Source organism: Rhamphochromis sp. 'chilingali', assembly GCF_963969265.1.
Source record: "Rhamphochromis sp. 'chilingali' genome assembly, chromosome: 13".
Lineage (NCBI taxonomy): Eukaryota > Metazoa > Chordata > Actinopteri > Cichliformes > Cichlidae > Rhamphochromis > Rhamphochromis sp. 'chilingali'.
The window spans coordinates 6414317-6429590 of NC_137940.1; the positions used below are offsets into that span (position 1 = coordinate 6414317).

The window sequence follows — 15274 nt, forward strand, 5'->3', positions numbered from 1 at the left end:
AGCAAAGTGCTCCCAATATGGATTCATTCTGTGTTTTCTTAAAGTGTTTCCCATAAGTTTTACTACTGCATAAGAATGCCATTATGCATTAGATTATGCATGATGACAATTTATTTTGAGGTTAAGGATACTATTTGTATATCATTTTTAATTTGTGATGTCAGTAGTTGTTAAATGTAACAATCTAGACAGACTAAGTAATTAACACTGTAATTGTATTTCTTTCTCTGTTCTCTGACAGGTACCATCAGCTCCTGGGTGGTCATATTTATTCTCCCCATCAACAGCGCACTTAACCCCATCCTTTACACACTAACAACACGGCCTTTCAAAGAGACTATTGTGCAGGTGTGGGCTAACTACAGGCAGAGGAGGCCCCTCCTTAGCAGACACCCAGCTCATCATCCATCGCTCACTTGGCAGGAAATGTGGCCCCTGCAGGAAAACAGCCATAGTGTCAGCGTGGGGCAGGAATTTGAAGCAAATGGCACAAAGCCCAAGCTCACGCCTGTGGAAAATACTAATGAGGGGTACAATGACATTAAAGCATCAACCAGAAAGCAGGAAACACAACATACAGTGCTGTCAGTATGTTCTAAGACTGAAACACCACCACATACACACATTCACACAGGCACACAAACAAATTAACTTATGTAACTGTCTAATGGTAGAGGTACATGTACATGTTTGTATTGTCAACAAAACCTCACCTCAGTAAACTCAATTTCATTTAAGTTCGTTCATCTCAGCAGTTCATATTTACCCTCAGTTTAGTCACTTGTTAGTGTCTACATTCTTTGCAGTTTAAAAGGATTAGTTCTGGTATTTTTTTTTTATTTTTATTTTTTGTCTTTTTCCCTCAAAATGTAACAGTGCATGTGTGCATGACCAGCAACGGTAACAGCCATCACAGCAGATAGGGGGACATACTTCATAAAATAATTTCTTAAATTAAGAAAACATGCTCCCTATGAATCCTGTTAAAGCCAGGCAAGTAAAATCTGGGGAACAGAATCTGTTATCAGTGACAAAAAGCTAATAATGATAATAACAATGGATTAATATGCAAACTGAATGATTCCCATCAATGACTTGACTGAAGCTCTATTCAATGGGTGAGACACATTGAATATTCCATAGGATTAAAAAGAGTATAAACATTTAGGATATTAATAGATAGGGCAATGAAGGGCCTCATAATTATGACCTAGTGGCAGAGGCTGGAAAAACAAGGGGGTGATTGGTACAGTTAGACAGACATAAATCTTAGATAATAGTATTTGACTGATTCTTATATAGCACTTTTCTACTCTCCCAGAGTACTCAAAGCACTCTATACAACATGACACATTCAACCAATCTACAAGCACTTTCTCTAAACTGAGTGCTTTCTAACTACATTCACACTCCGACAGATGCATTGGAGAGCAACTTGGGCAATTGATACTTGGCATGCAGACTGGAGGAGCCAGGGATTGAACCACCAACCTTCCAATCAATAGGCGACCTGCTCTACCCACTGAGCTACCGCCACCCATTTGAATTTGACTTTATTTTTATTATTTAATTTGATTAAATTATGTGACATATTCGTAATATCCCAAACAAGGGTAGTTGAGAGAATCAGGAAATGCACAGGATGACATTAAGGAAAAGAATGGGCTTGGGATTTCAGCCGCTCAGGGCCATTGAGATCCAATTGTTTGACTAGGATGGCTTTTTTTTTTTTTTTTTTAAATATGTAGGTGAGTATCTACTGAACCAGTGCGCATTTGGCAGAAAAAAAAACTTTACTTACTATTTTACTTTCCTCACAGTTGCTCAGCAGTGATTTTTATTGTCAGGAACTCCACAACAAAAGAGACTGTTAAGACAAAAAAACAGTATTGCACGACTATTAGAATAAAAGGCTTGCTATATCTCATTTCCATTGGTACACTAATTGACATTTATAAACAAATAACTGTCACCAGCTTACCTGTATACACTTATTTGTCATCTCTATGGCTACAACAGCTCTCTGCCATTCAAAAAAAATATGCCCAGCTGGAAATTATTAAAACTTTTATTAAAAACTATTTACAAACTTTAGCTTCCGGAAATCTGGAAAGAACAGAGAGATATTTTAACACATTAGTTATCCTGATCGTGTCCTTGGAGTAATAAAAGCTTATAGCACTTTTCTTTCCCTAAAGCAAATTATTTTTTTTATTGGGGGGGTGAAAAGATAAGGAACTATACATACAGTATAGTACAGTATATGTCTGTCACATTATGTCCACACTGCTTGATGCTGCTGCGCTTAGAATTGCAGTTGGTCACATTTATTACATTGCTTACTATCTGCCTCGTTCAAGATTTATCTTGGTTAAGACCCACTGGCATGCCACACATTTCTAAAGTGTAGCTAGGTCATTGTTATTATGTGTCTCGATACCTTTTCCCTTCAGGTCTAAGGTGCCAGTGACAACTAAGAAAGATACTGCATACTCCACAAGTTTTTTCAGAGTTGCATCCACCTTTGAGCCATCTCTTGTGATGAGCATCTGTTGGACTGCAAATAAATGAGATGAAAATAAACCTGCATCCTTGTTTTGCTCAGATGAAACAGGAGATGAGTATTCCAAGCATATTCACTGAGTGTTGCAGTCCTTTTGTTATTTTCTTGGCTCAAGTAGGCCACTCATGCAGCGATGAGTGGTTTGTGATGCAATGTGAATTTGATAGTCCCCATACGTGTATGATATATATAAAACTAGCTGGGTCCCCATGAGTCTGTCACACTCACACACTGTTCTTAGGTTTAGTCAGCTCCTCATTATTATGTGTCCCAGTGTCTTTTTCCCTGGGATGTGCCATCAAAATAAAGAGAAATCCCCAATGTCATTCTGTACATGCCCTCACTTATACCACAGTGATTGTGATTTTACACTTAGTCGCTGAGAGATTTGGTATTTGTTATTGTATGAACTGAAGAGTTGCCTATATTTTTATTCATTGGCTTTTGACACAGTTTGACCCTGGTTTTACTGCTTTAATTCGATCTAAGGTGCTGATTTTATTGTTTTTATTTAATTTATTTTAATGTGCTTTTCGTTTTTCATGTTAGGTGTACGACACTTTGTTTTCAGCTGGGAGTTGTCTGGAAGTGCTATATAAATTGCTTGCTTGCTTGCTTGAAGCAAACCTTTCAGGTTTGCATTAACAAGTTAAGCTTGTAACAGCTGGAAATGAGATTGATCAGGCCAAAATAAGATGAAATAGAGACAAAAACAACTCACTAAACTTCTACTTTCTGATATAAAGAAGCACGTATCTGTGCTGCAGTTATGCCATTTTAAATCTACAAGCAAAATAAAACCCTGGACTGCTTGGTTTTGTTTGGGGTTATTTGTATTTATATCATTACAGTTACATCATGGGTTGGAGGCTGCCAATGTTTCTTGGTCAAGACTCCAGTTTATTGGTACATCACTCAGAGTGAGAAATGGGTTATGTACAGCCATTGATGTGTTCAGAGGACAATACTGGTGTCCACCCTAAACGTAAATAAACAGAAAAGGTTTCACTGACATCACAAACTGAATTCACATGTTCCAAAATAACTGCCCCCACTAAGTCCTGGACTTTTCAGGATGGCTGCCAGGATGGCACAACACTTGCTTCTAGAAGAAATATGCTGCTGATTAGGAATCTTAGCTCACAGTGGCTCAAGATAGAGAAATGCGACAACAATAAGCTACTTTTATTGGAGTACTTGTTCTGTTTGTTTAGTTTTTTATGCTTCCTTGTACCCCTGGAAACCTTGTGGAGCATAACTGTATGTTGTTAACTATGGATAATTCCTTTAAGGCAAAGCAGAGCCTTCATGCTAATCCCATTGTAGAAAACGTGGCTGCAATCCCACCAAGGCTGCATCTGGAAGTATTTGCAAGATAGCTCACAATGAACAGGAACAAATGGAGCTACAGACCTAAAATAATTATTTGCACTTTCCTTTAGACAAAAACTGCATTTAAACAGAGGCCACCGCAGTGAATCATCTGCCTCCTATTACACTGTCCTCTGTCACACCAACCTCATCCTTCCTCATCCAGTACATCCATGAAACTCCTCTGTGGAGTGGACTTCCTCTTTTGTTCCTCCCTAGTAGCTTCATACTTCATACTGTTCAACATATTCACTATTTCTACTCTGCCTTGCCTCTCTATCTTGGTCTCCAAAACTCTTAGCTTGACCCGTCCCTTCAATGTACTCATTCCTAGCCCCGTCCATCCAAAATTAAAGACTCTACATCTTTAACTCTGAAACTCTAGCTCAACCTCTTATTTTTTGTTAGTACATCACAGCAGTTCCACAGGGAGGCTATAAGCCTGTGTGCTCCTAGGGTTTCATCAGAAATAGCGTCAAGTGTAAAATCTTTTCTAAATCAATTGTGCAGATTGAGAAATGTTCTACTGCTGCTTGTTTCATGTGTGAAATCAAAATGACACGTGCTGTAAAGTAGCTGAAGGTGTCTGTCCCTCTTAAAAAGGTATTTTACAACAATAAAAATTCAAAAGCAATAATCTCTATTGTCTCTAGCACATTCTGTGTTAACTCTTATGACTATTTCTGGAAGACATGATTTGCCAGGGAGACAGCCTAAGTGTGAGGTGTGGGAGCACAATTCTGTGAAGCTGTGATGTGGACACTGGCACTGAGGCTGAGAATACTAATATTGTGATTCTCCAGCACTACTGCCAAATTGCCTTTTTTTTTTCTTAATCAAACATCGCACATCATATTGTTAGCAAGTTAGCATGTTGACATGATGCATTTAAGACAAAAAGCACCACTGTGCCTAAATAAAGCCTAACGTTAGGCGTTAACATTGCTGTGGTGTTGGCCTGTGAGCATGCATTTTCAAGTGTGCAACTTAAAACTTGCAATAGATCTGTGATTTGAACTTGTGCATATTTCCTGCTAAAGATGATTGCTCAAGGGCGGTCCAAGTGCAGCAACAAAAATTTTCTTTGCGTCTAGGAGCCATTATATATATCTCTAGATTGGCTGCTAATCATTTTCTTTCCTGTAGCTACGGCAGACTGGCATGCTTAAAGCTCTTCTTAAAATAACGGCACAGCTCCCCTTACGCAGAATTTAAAACTAGCTAGAGATATCTGCGCAAGTTTCCTTTAGTGTTGCAAATTGTAATCAAGTATTTTTGTTGACTGACAATAATGCATTCTGAAATTGTCAATTCCAGTCATTTCAAAGCATTCTATTTAATAAATAATACAATTTGCTATTGTTTATTCATTGTCTACAAGAAGCTTTATTGTTTCATGGGTAATGTATGAATGTTTGTGTGTTTAGTTATAGCTATTACATGTTTACTGTAGCCAGTGGTTTCCTGCAAAATTTACTGAGTATATTGTGGCAGCTGACTGTAATGCAAATGCTGTAATAACATTGTCATATAGTTTTATAAATACGTGTTTGATACATTTCTTACTGTAAAATTTGCCATTTTGTTGATAATAATGTACCACCCAAAACTTTGGTATCACGATGACCACAAGTTGCATTCATTCTTTTGTCAATTGCAAATGCCAGGTTCAGTGCTCTTTAGGGGAAATGTTCATGTTTCGTATTGTATTGTAATAAAAATGTCCTCCAGTTTTCAAGAGTGATACGTTATAGTTCATTTTGTGTTTTGCTGTTTGTTTGGGGGGTTTTGTTTTGTCCTTGTGTGTTTTCTCTGTCACATAAAATAATTTTGGGAAAATATTGAATGTAATATACTGTATTATATAGTTTCTTTGCAGTATGTTCAACAAAGAATGTATTTAATTTGTATATTTGTGAGCGGGATGCAGCCTCACAGGGAGTAGTGGTAAGTCATCTTTTCTGCATCTTGTCTAGAAATTCCCCAGCTGGTCTGGGAGTTTGAACTTTGAACCGTCTCCACAAACCCTACATCATTTTTTTACACTGTGATCTATAAATATATTTGGACAGTGATGAATATGATACAATGAGTGATACAGTCATAAATTCTTCTGTGCATACTTTGTTCAGTGCAGTGTGGATTCTTATAAAACTGACTTATTTGTAGTAAATAAATAGTAAGCAAACCTATGACTGTATGATATAAACATAATACATCATAACAATTACTTGTGGATACATTGTATAGGCCAATTTCTATTTACATTGCACAATGACTGTGTCTTACAATAAAATTAGTTATGAAGTTGCCTTTGTGGTTTCATTTTTCTTAAATTAGGTCTAAAATTGGACCTAATTTAAGACTGGACTGGACTACTGTAATTCATTATTATCAAGATGTCCTAAAAACTCGCTGAGAAGCCTTCAGCTAATCCAAAATGCTGCAGCAAGAGTCTTGACAGGGACTAGAAAGAGGGAGCATATTTCTCCTGTTTTCGCTTCCCTTCATTGGCTTCCTGTTAAATCCAGAATTCAAAATCCTGCTCCTCACATACAAGGTCTTAAATAATCAGGCCCCATCTTATCTACCATAAGTACCATATCACCCTATTAGAGCACTTCGCTCTCGCACTGCAGGCCTACTTGTTGTTCCTAGAGTATTTAAAAGTAGAATGGGAGGCAGAGCCTTCAGTTTTCAGGCCCCTCTTCTGTGGAACCAGCTTCCAGTTTGGATTCGGGAGACAGACACTATCTCTACTTTCAAGATTAGGCTTAAAACTTTCCTTTATGCTAAAGCATATAGTTAGGGCTGGACCAGGTGACCCTGAATCCTCCCTTAGTTATGCTTAGGGATGGGTATCGTTTAGGTTTTATCCGATACCGGTGCCAAATCGGTACTTTTGAAACGGTGCCGGTGCTCAAACGGTGCTCAAACCGGTGCTTAAAGAATGGAGAACACAAAATTGGTCCAAAAACCTCTCATGTTCAGCTGGTTTTTGTAAAAAGATAACAATGTTAGCCTTTTCTGCAGCTATGGGGCATATATGGTATCACTCTTGGCTGGAAGCAGTGCTTAAACAATGTAAAAAGCACAAACTTTATTCAAAAACCTCTCATGTTTAGCCGTTTCCCTTTTTTTCTTTGGTCATTTTAGCCTTTTTGGCCAGGGTGAAGGGAGTATCTGCCATCAAACAAGAAGACAGCCGCATGTAGCTATGATGATGTTTGCTAGTTCACCTTACATGCATTAATGTGATAACGTGGTTAGCCTACTCAACGTAAATTACACACAAACAACATTAAGCTACTCACGCAGAGAGGAACGGCTTCTGCTGCCATCATCATCCGTCATCATTTCTGCTACACTGGCAGGGCTAGGGGCCAGGACTCTCCTCTTCGTGTTTTTGGGGATGTTGCTAACTCCGGGTCTGATAACAGGCACCACACCCGCAGTAGATGTGCTCGGTGTGAGGTCTCGCAGCAAGCTATCAAATACGGCGCATTTCTGGGCTTTAAAAAAAACGCTATGCGTCGCCAGGTGTTTCATCGGATTCGAGGTGTTACCTCCTTTGACAGTATCACAGTATCAGCTTAAAGCACTTTGTTGCTGCTGAGTTTGCATATTCTGCTGTGAAGTACAGCCAGACTTTTGACCGCTTCGCCTTGGGCATTTTTAATCTGTAGCTCTGCTCTAAAAGAACGTACGTACCTGGACCCGCCTACTATCCTCGGAAACGTAAAATGATTGGCTAGAAGTGTATCACAGCTCAGGAAAAAAAAGCACCGAAATAAAGCACCGAAATGTGCGCTGCTTTTCGGTCTGGTTACTACCGTTCCCTAGTTATGCTGCAATAGACGTAGGCTGCCGGGGATTCCCATGATGCATTGAGTTTTTCTTTCCAGTCACCTTCCTCACTCACTATGTGTTAACAGACTTCTCTGCATTGAATCATATCTGTTATTAACCTCTGTCTCTCTTCCACAGCATGGCTTTTATCCTGTCTTTCTTCTCTCACCCCAACCGGTTGCAGCAGATGGCCGCCCCTCCCTGAGCCTGGTTCTGCCGGAGGTTTCTTCCTGTTAAAAGGCTGTTTTTCCTTCCCACTGTCGCCAAAGTGCTTATAGACCTTGTTTGGGCAAATAAATAAACTAAGACTGACATTTATAAGTGACGAAATGGCAAAGATGAAGAAAGTGGAAGAAGATTTGGAGGAGATTAAGCATTCACTTAACTCGCTGACGTCTGAAATTGAAAAAGTAAGCAACGAGGTCGATGATGATCGATGATCGACCAAATCAAAGAACTAAAAAACCTGATTAAGGAGAAAGACAAGACAATCCCATTTTTGGAAAGGAAGGTGGACGGTAAGTGATTATTACGGGTCTGGAAACTAAACACAGGAGTTATGCGAGAGTCACCAAGTCTGGGACCGATGCAAGAAGAGGAGAAGACGAGCCCCCGACGGAGGAGCTACAGTCGTTGGAACAGCAGGTTGTGGAATTCTTTTCGAATAAAAAAACTTCCCCTGCATAGAATAATATATCTGCATGCTATACCATTCCTAGAAGGCACACTAATGCTCCTCCAGCAATTGTAGTGAGATTTGAAAACTGTAAACACAAAGTTGACTTGCTGAGGCGGTCCAGCCTTTTGAGAGGAAGCGGAGTATATTTGAATGAACGTCTTACAAAAAGAAATGCAGATATTGCTAGACAAGCTCGCATATTACGGAAGGAGAAAAAGATTCAAGCAACCTGGACCAGGAACTGTAAAGTGATGATTAAACTTAATGGAACACCAGAAGAACCCAAGGTTAAAACGGTTAAGGATCTTGAGGAATTGGACATTTATATGAGATAACATTACCAAGATAGGCAGACGGTTATGACCATGGCTATGAGCTTAAAAACTATTGGTTCATCCTTTACAAGAACAGATGCTACTTCGGGTGGAAAAGGACAAGAGGAAGTTGTAAATTGGACATGGAAGAAGATAAGATCAACAGACTTTAAAATATGTCGATAAATAAATGTGCAATTGTTAAGGATCCCTTTCTTTTTTGAGGTCAATAGATATTCTTAGAATAATTATGGATAATGCTCGACGACTCCGATCATAAACCATATGATTTTGAAGCAGCTATTGACCCTGAAAGGATGTCACATGTGAATATTATACAGAGGAGCAATTCAGGGATAAGGTTGAAATAGCTAATACATTTTCATTAATTCATATTAATTGCAGAAGTCTTTATAGAAGTTTTGCTTCGATTAAAGATTTTCTGTATAGTTTGAGAGGCAAGTTCCAAATAATTGCTCTGTCTGAAACATGGTTAGATGAGACTAGGGGTTGTCATTTTTGTATGGAAGGGTGCGATTTATACTTTGTGAATAGAACTAAGAAGGAGGCAGGAGGGGTGGCACTTTTTGTTAATTGTGATTTGAAATGTAAAAAAGTTGACTATATGTCTGTGGCTATAGACAATTTAATGGAGTCTGTGAGAGTGGAATTGGACATAGAAAGAAGAAGTAATATAATTGTAACGTGTATATATAGGAAACCGGGGTCACAGATTGAGTTATTTACAGAGGTAGTAGAAAACTTATTGAGTAAGGCTAAGGGAAATAAGACTTTATGTTTGTGTGGCGATTACAATACTGATCTTTGTAAAGAGGCAAATGAGAAGGCTGCGTCACATTTTTTTTAAATTATTATTTGGAAAAGGATTTTATCCTTTAAATATAAAGCCGAGTAGAATAATGGATAAATCAGAAACACTAATTGATCATATTTTCATTAATAGCTTGGAGAGTAATATTATGAGTGGCCTCATCATAAATGATATAAGCGATCATCTACCAGTCTTTTTTACTTTTGATTTAAATATGAAAAGAAAGGAAGAAGTTGGTTTCGTGAGTAATAGAAGGTTAAGAAATAATGAGGTAATTAACAAGTTTAGACAAGATCTCATGGAAGTGGACTGGAAGGAGGTTTATGTTTGATGTAAATAAATTATCTTTGAATCTGACAAAAACGAAATTCATGATATTTGGCAATCGTGTCAAGGAGGAAGACGTCATTATGTCCATTAATGGAGAATTGATTGAAAGAGTTACAGAATTTCGCTTTTTGGGTGAAATAGTAGATGAAAATTTGATGTGGAAATCACATATTGAGTATATTAGAAAGAAGATGGTTAAAAACATTTATATTTTGGGAAATGTAAGAGATTTATTAGACTACAAAACAATGCGCATTTTATATTTTTCCTTGTTTTTCTCATACTTTAGTTACTGTGTCGAAGTTTGGGGGACTACATATGAGAATACTATAAAACCTCTAAACTTATTACAGAAGAAAGTGATACGAATGATTCATAACATTAAATATAGAGAACATACAAATAAATTATTTAAAAAATCGAAATTTTTAAAATTAGGAGATTTAGTGAAACTACGGACACTATTAATTATGTTTAAGGCTAAAAATAATATTTTGCCTTTTAAGTTAGAAAGAGCATTTTTAATGTGTTCGGGGGGAGAAGACAGCAGAAGAAATTTTTATTTTAAGCATCAGGTAGCTAGGACTACACAAAGATTAATGAGTCCAACGGTTAGGGGTATATGATTGTGGAACTCTCTTCATTATAATTTAAAGAATTGTGTAAATTTACATTGTTTTAAAAAGTGTTACATGTCTAAAACAATAACTCAATATGAAGAATGTGAACGAAATTGGAGTTAATTGAAAAAGGATCCATTATTTTTTTGCCTCATTTATTTTATTTACTTATCTTTTCTCCTTGTTACTATGTGGAGTGGTATATTCTGATTGTAAATTTGTTGTTTGGTTTGAGTTAGGACCGGAGATAAATGTTAATGTTAGTTTGTTCCTTGATTTTTGGTGCCCACTTGCAATATAAGTTGGATTGTAAATAGGGGGCAGGGTTTAATAAGAATATTTTCTTCTTCCTGCTCCTTTTCACACATGGTTGCAGTGCTTTACTGATAGAAAGTGTGGTTGGTTTGTCTGAAAGAACTAACTGTGGAAACTGTTGTACCAAGTGTGAAATAAATAAATAAATGAAATGAAATGAAAGATGGAGTTACAAGTTGAAAAAAAAAATCTGTGAAAATGGAACCAATTAAAGCGTGGCATATTCAAACCTAGTGGTTACACAACAATAAAAAACTGATTAGATTAAACATGGAATTAGATTAGCACAAGTTTCAACAGGCCCAAAAAGGTTTTTTTCTATTTGACAAATCAATTTATGTCCTTTTTTTTTTTGGTTAAGGAGATATAACATCTACAAATGTACTGAGTGTGCTGAGAAGATGGAAAGAATACTTTGAGAAAAAGAAGAGGCCAGCTGGAGGACAGTTAATGAATCAGGAAGGGCAGAGGATTTTTAAGGAGAGGGATAAAGCTGATGATACGAAGATATGGGAAAAGCTAGGTTAAGAGGAGAGATGATGATGATGATCAGTGAGTAGCAGTATGACTTCATGCTAAGAAAAAGTGCTACAGAGGTGATGTTTGCTCTGAGAATTGACATGGAAATTATGCAGGTCTGTTTCACTGTGTCTTTGTGGATCTAGAGAAAGCATGTAATAGGTTGCCAAGAGAAGATCTGTGATACTGCAGAGAGGAAGTTGGAGTAGCAAAAAAGTATGTGAGTGGGATTGGGATTATATCATGGATCTGCTCTGAGCGCCTTTTTTTTATTGCAGTGGTGATGGGAGACTTTGACAGATGACAACAGGCAAGAGCCTCTATGGAGTATGATATTCAGAGAGTAGGGCTGCCACAAACGATTATTTTGATAGTCGACTAGTCACCGATTATTTTTGCGATTAGTAGACTAATCAGATCATCATCCATTGGACGTCAAACATACAGCTTATTGCACCAGCATGCATCTGCTCTTATATAACTATCATTAGCTTACAGCTTTAAGTGTTTAAGGTATGTGCTAACTAAAAATAAAGACAAGATGATAGTTTATTAAATTTTAATGAAATTTACAGATTGTTTCAGTGAAGTTTACTAAACTCCTTGCTATCTAAAATATAACAGGACACCGGAGTATATTCTCAAGCGTCTCACACTTCTGATAATCAGCTGTCTGCTTGACGTTTATTCAGCTGAGTAAAAATTATAACTTTAATCTCAGCCAAACTGATTTACTCAGGAACAAATAAAATACAAAAAAAAGCCAAACAATAACATTTTTAAGTTATCTAAGTGACTTATGTATGTTTAACCTGAGTAGCGAAAGACGGCGGTGGGTTTGAAAACGATTTGCCGGGAGTCCGGTGTTCTCACGGGCTCTAGTGAGCCTTGCCCCCGGCTAGCTATCGAGCTAGTGGGTAACAGACATCTCCGAAAACGTCGGAGCGCTTTTGAAAGTATGTGGTGTCTTGATAAACTGAGCAGATATTTGAGGTTTACACAGCTACATTCTCGCCTGAAAATATGTTAAACGTTTATTTTGTGACCCAGAAAGAATAATAGGTTCAAGGTTCAAGGTTCTTTATTTGTCACATGCATAGTTATACAAGTATAACACACAGTGAAATGTAGCCTGACACGCTCCTCGACATGTACAAAAAAATTGGGGGGGGGGGGGGGGGGGGGGGGGTGGTGTAGAGGAAGAACTTTATTTATATATATATATATATATATATATATATATATATATATATATATATATATATATATATATATATATGTGTGTGTGTGTGTGTGTGTGTGTGTGTGTGTGTGTGTGTGTGTGTGTGTGTGTCGTCAGGTGATACAGGCGCTGCCTAGCCTTTTTGGTCTGGACCTGAATGTGGGCAGCCCATGTCAGGTCTGAGGAGATGTGGACACCAAGATACTTGAAGGACTGCACCCTCTCCACTGGAGCTCCATTGATGATAATGGGCTTGTAGTCTCTGTGCTGACCCCTTCTGAAGTCCACCACCAGCTCCTTGGTCTTGCTGACGTTCAGCTGGAGGTGATTGTCCTGGCACCACGATGCCAGATTCTTCACTTCATCCATGTAGGCCGTCTCATCGTTGTTGGAGATGGCACCCAACGCCACTGTGTCGTCAGCAAACTTCACAATGGTGTTGGAGCCATGGGTGGCGACACAGTCTGAAGTGTAGAGGGAGTAGAGCCGTGGCGAGAGGACACATCCCTGAGGTGCTCCTGTGTTGATGGTGATGCTGTTGGAGAAGCACCTGCCCACCCTCACCACCTGAGTTCTGCCAGTGAGGAAGTCCAACACCCATGCACACAGACGGCTGTTAAGTCCCAGATCCCTCAGGTTTGTGAACAGTCTGCAGGGCACTATTGTGTTATATATTGTGTTATAATAACAGTAATTTTAAAACTAACTAGCTGCCACCATTGTTGGAAACTGAGCTGGGCTGCGCTATGAATTCTGGGACAGCTTCTTCTTCTTCGGGGTTTAACGGCAGCTGGCATCCTTGTACATGCAGTGCTGCCCTCTTCTGTTTCAGTCCGTTATTACACTCTTAAATCCTACTACTCATTCCTGCATCTTTTGTGATCTTACAAAGCTTCAAACGACTCGTCGACTATTAAATCAGTCGTCGACGATTTTGATAGTCGACGTAATCGTGACTAGTCGACTAATCGTGGCAGCCCTATCAGAGAGCAAGTAAAGGAGAGCATGGAGAGGTGGAGGTCTCTCTAGAGAGAAGATGAACGAAAGTTTAATGCAAGACGTATTAATGAGCGGTAGACAGGTGTAACAGTGACGATCCAAGGAGTTGAGATAGTGAAGGTAGATGAGTTTAAATACCAGTTGAGTTTAAATATCGGTTCAACGATCCAAAGCCACAGACAGCACACAGGAGAGAGAACGAAAAGAGTAAAGAAGCTGTGCATCTGTTGAATGAGATCTTAATGTTTGTTGTACTCATAACGCAAATTCATTTGTATTTTAGGAGCAATGAGGATAGGCAGTCCTCACTGAGAAAAGTTGTAGCATGTTTTTCTAACCATTTCCTCTTAAACTTCAGTGTTTTAAGGTGTAAAACTGCATATCTCAGATGAAATATGAAGAGGTAGCTAAGAGTAATTTGAGCTAGCCATAAAACCTTTCAACCTCAAAATGTTGATTATGGCACTACAATTTCACTACAATTTAATTAAATACTTTTAAGTAAAATAAATTAGAGTCACAAATTGGAGTGACAAACTCATTCAGTTCAAGATGAAAATATTAATATATATATATATTTTTAAAGAATATATGTGAGTTTTTAACAAACCCAATGACAATAAGGAAAGCTACTGAATAAAAATGAAGAGAAATGAAGAGATTCATCTTCTAGGAGCGAAAAAAAAAACAAGGCAAAGTTGAGTGAAACAACTAATGACCAAATAATATTAAATAACTAAATTGTCTTACTTGTCTTATTTCTTTTGTTTACTTTGGAATTTAACATTAGTTAGCTTAGCAGCAAAGCAGCATAGTGTGTCCCACTCTGTTGGTTGTGATGTGATGGTGTCAAGTGCAATACATATATTTTTTTTAGTTAGTGTCAGATTATTCACAACATAATGGTAAAGAATGCTGGTTGGAGGGCTCCCCTGTGAATTTTTGCCTAGGGCTCCAACAGACTCTAGAATAGCCACTACATGAATATATCAACAATAGGCATAACAACTCTGTGATATGCAGTACATTGGTATACATAGGGGTTGTTTTTATTCCCAAAACATAAAGGTGTAGATACACATCATTCCTGACAGTGGACCATGTATTCTCAGACCAACTGCATCACTGTGGTATCTCATGAATTCTACAATGCCATCAGCAGGTGTTCTTTGGGTTTTGCTAACCAGGCTGTCAAAAGGTATCCACAAACTATCTGTTGACTCGTTTGCTTTGGCTCCTCCTGCTGATGACTCCTGGGGTTTATGGGAGTTTGCAGGACAGTTCTACACCTGTCAATCAAACCTAAGACAGAAGGTAAGCCATTTGTCCAAACTGGAATTAAATGGTCATGTGTTTTGAAAGTTCACACTGGCTAAACCTGGCTGAAAAGGCTAATGTTTAAGCCATGTGTGCTGGGTTAAAATTACTCCCAGCAGTTTTGGCTCTCCATTCATCGGCAGCTATGGATGAACTAAATTGTATGAGATAAGATGATGATATTCCAAGGGGAGTTATGGCTCAGACTGGTTTAACTTAGACACGTACGTGCCAATAAAAACTAAACCAGCTGGACATTGGCCTGAGGACACACCTTTAAATAATGCCCGACTCACACTTTACAATCTCATAACACTGCTCTGACAGAGGGCGAGTTGCGTAGT

At 38.3% G+C, this 15274-nt stretch overlaps 1 protein-coding gene across 1 annotated transcript in view; it reads left to right on the forward strand.

The window, feature by feature from the left end:
• Nucleotides 1-776, forward strand: part of rxfp1 (relaxin family peptide receptor 1) — a 90035-nt gene extending 89259 nt beyond the window's left edge. Inside the window, exon 18 of the mRNA XM_080901491.1 lies at nucleotides 242-776. Coding sequence (XP_080757617.1) covers nucleotides 242-651 — 410 coding nt within the window. The 3' untranslated portion in view covers nucleotides 652-776. The remainder of the gene's footprint in view (nucleotides 1-241) is intronic.
• Nucleotides 777-15274: the final 14498 nt, after the last annotated feature.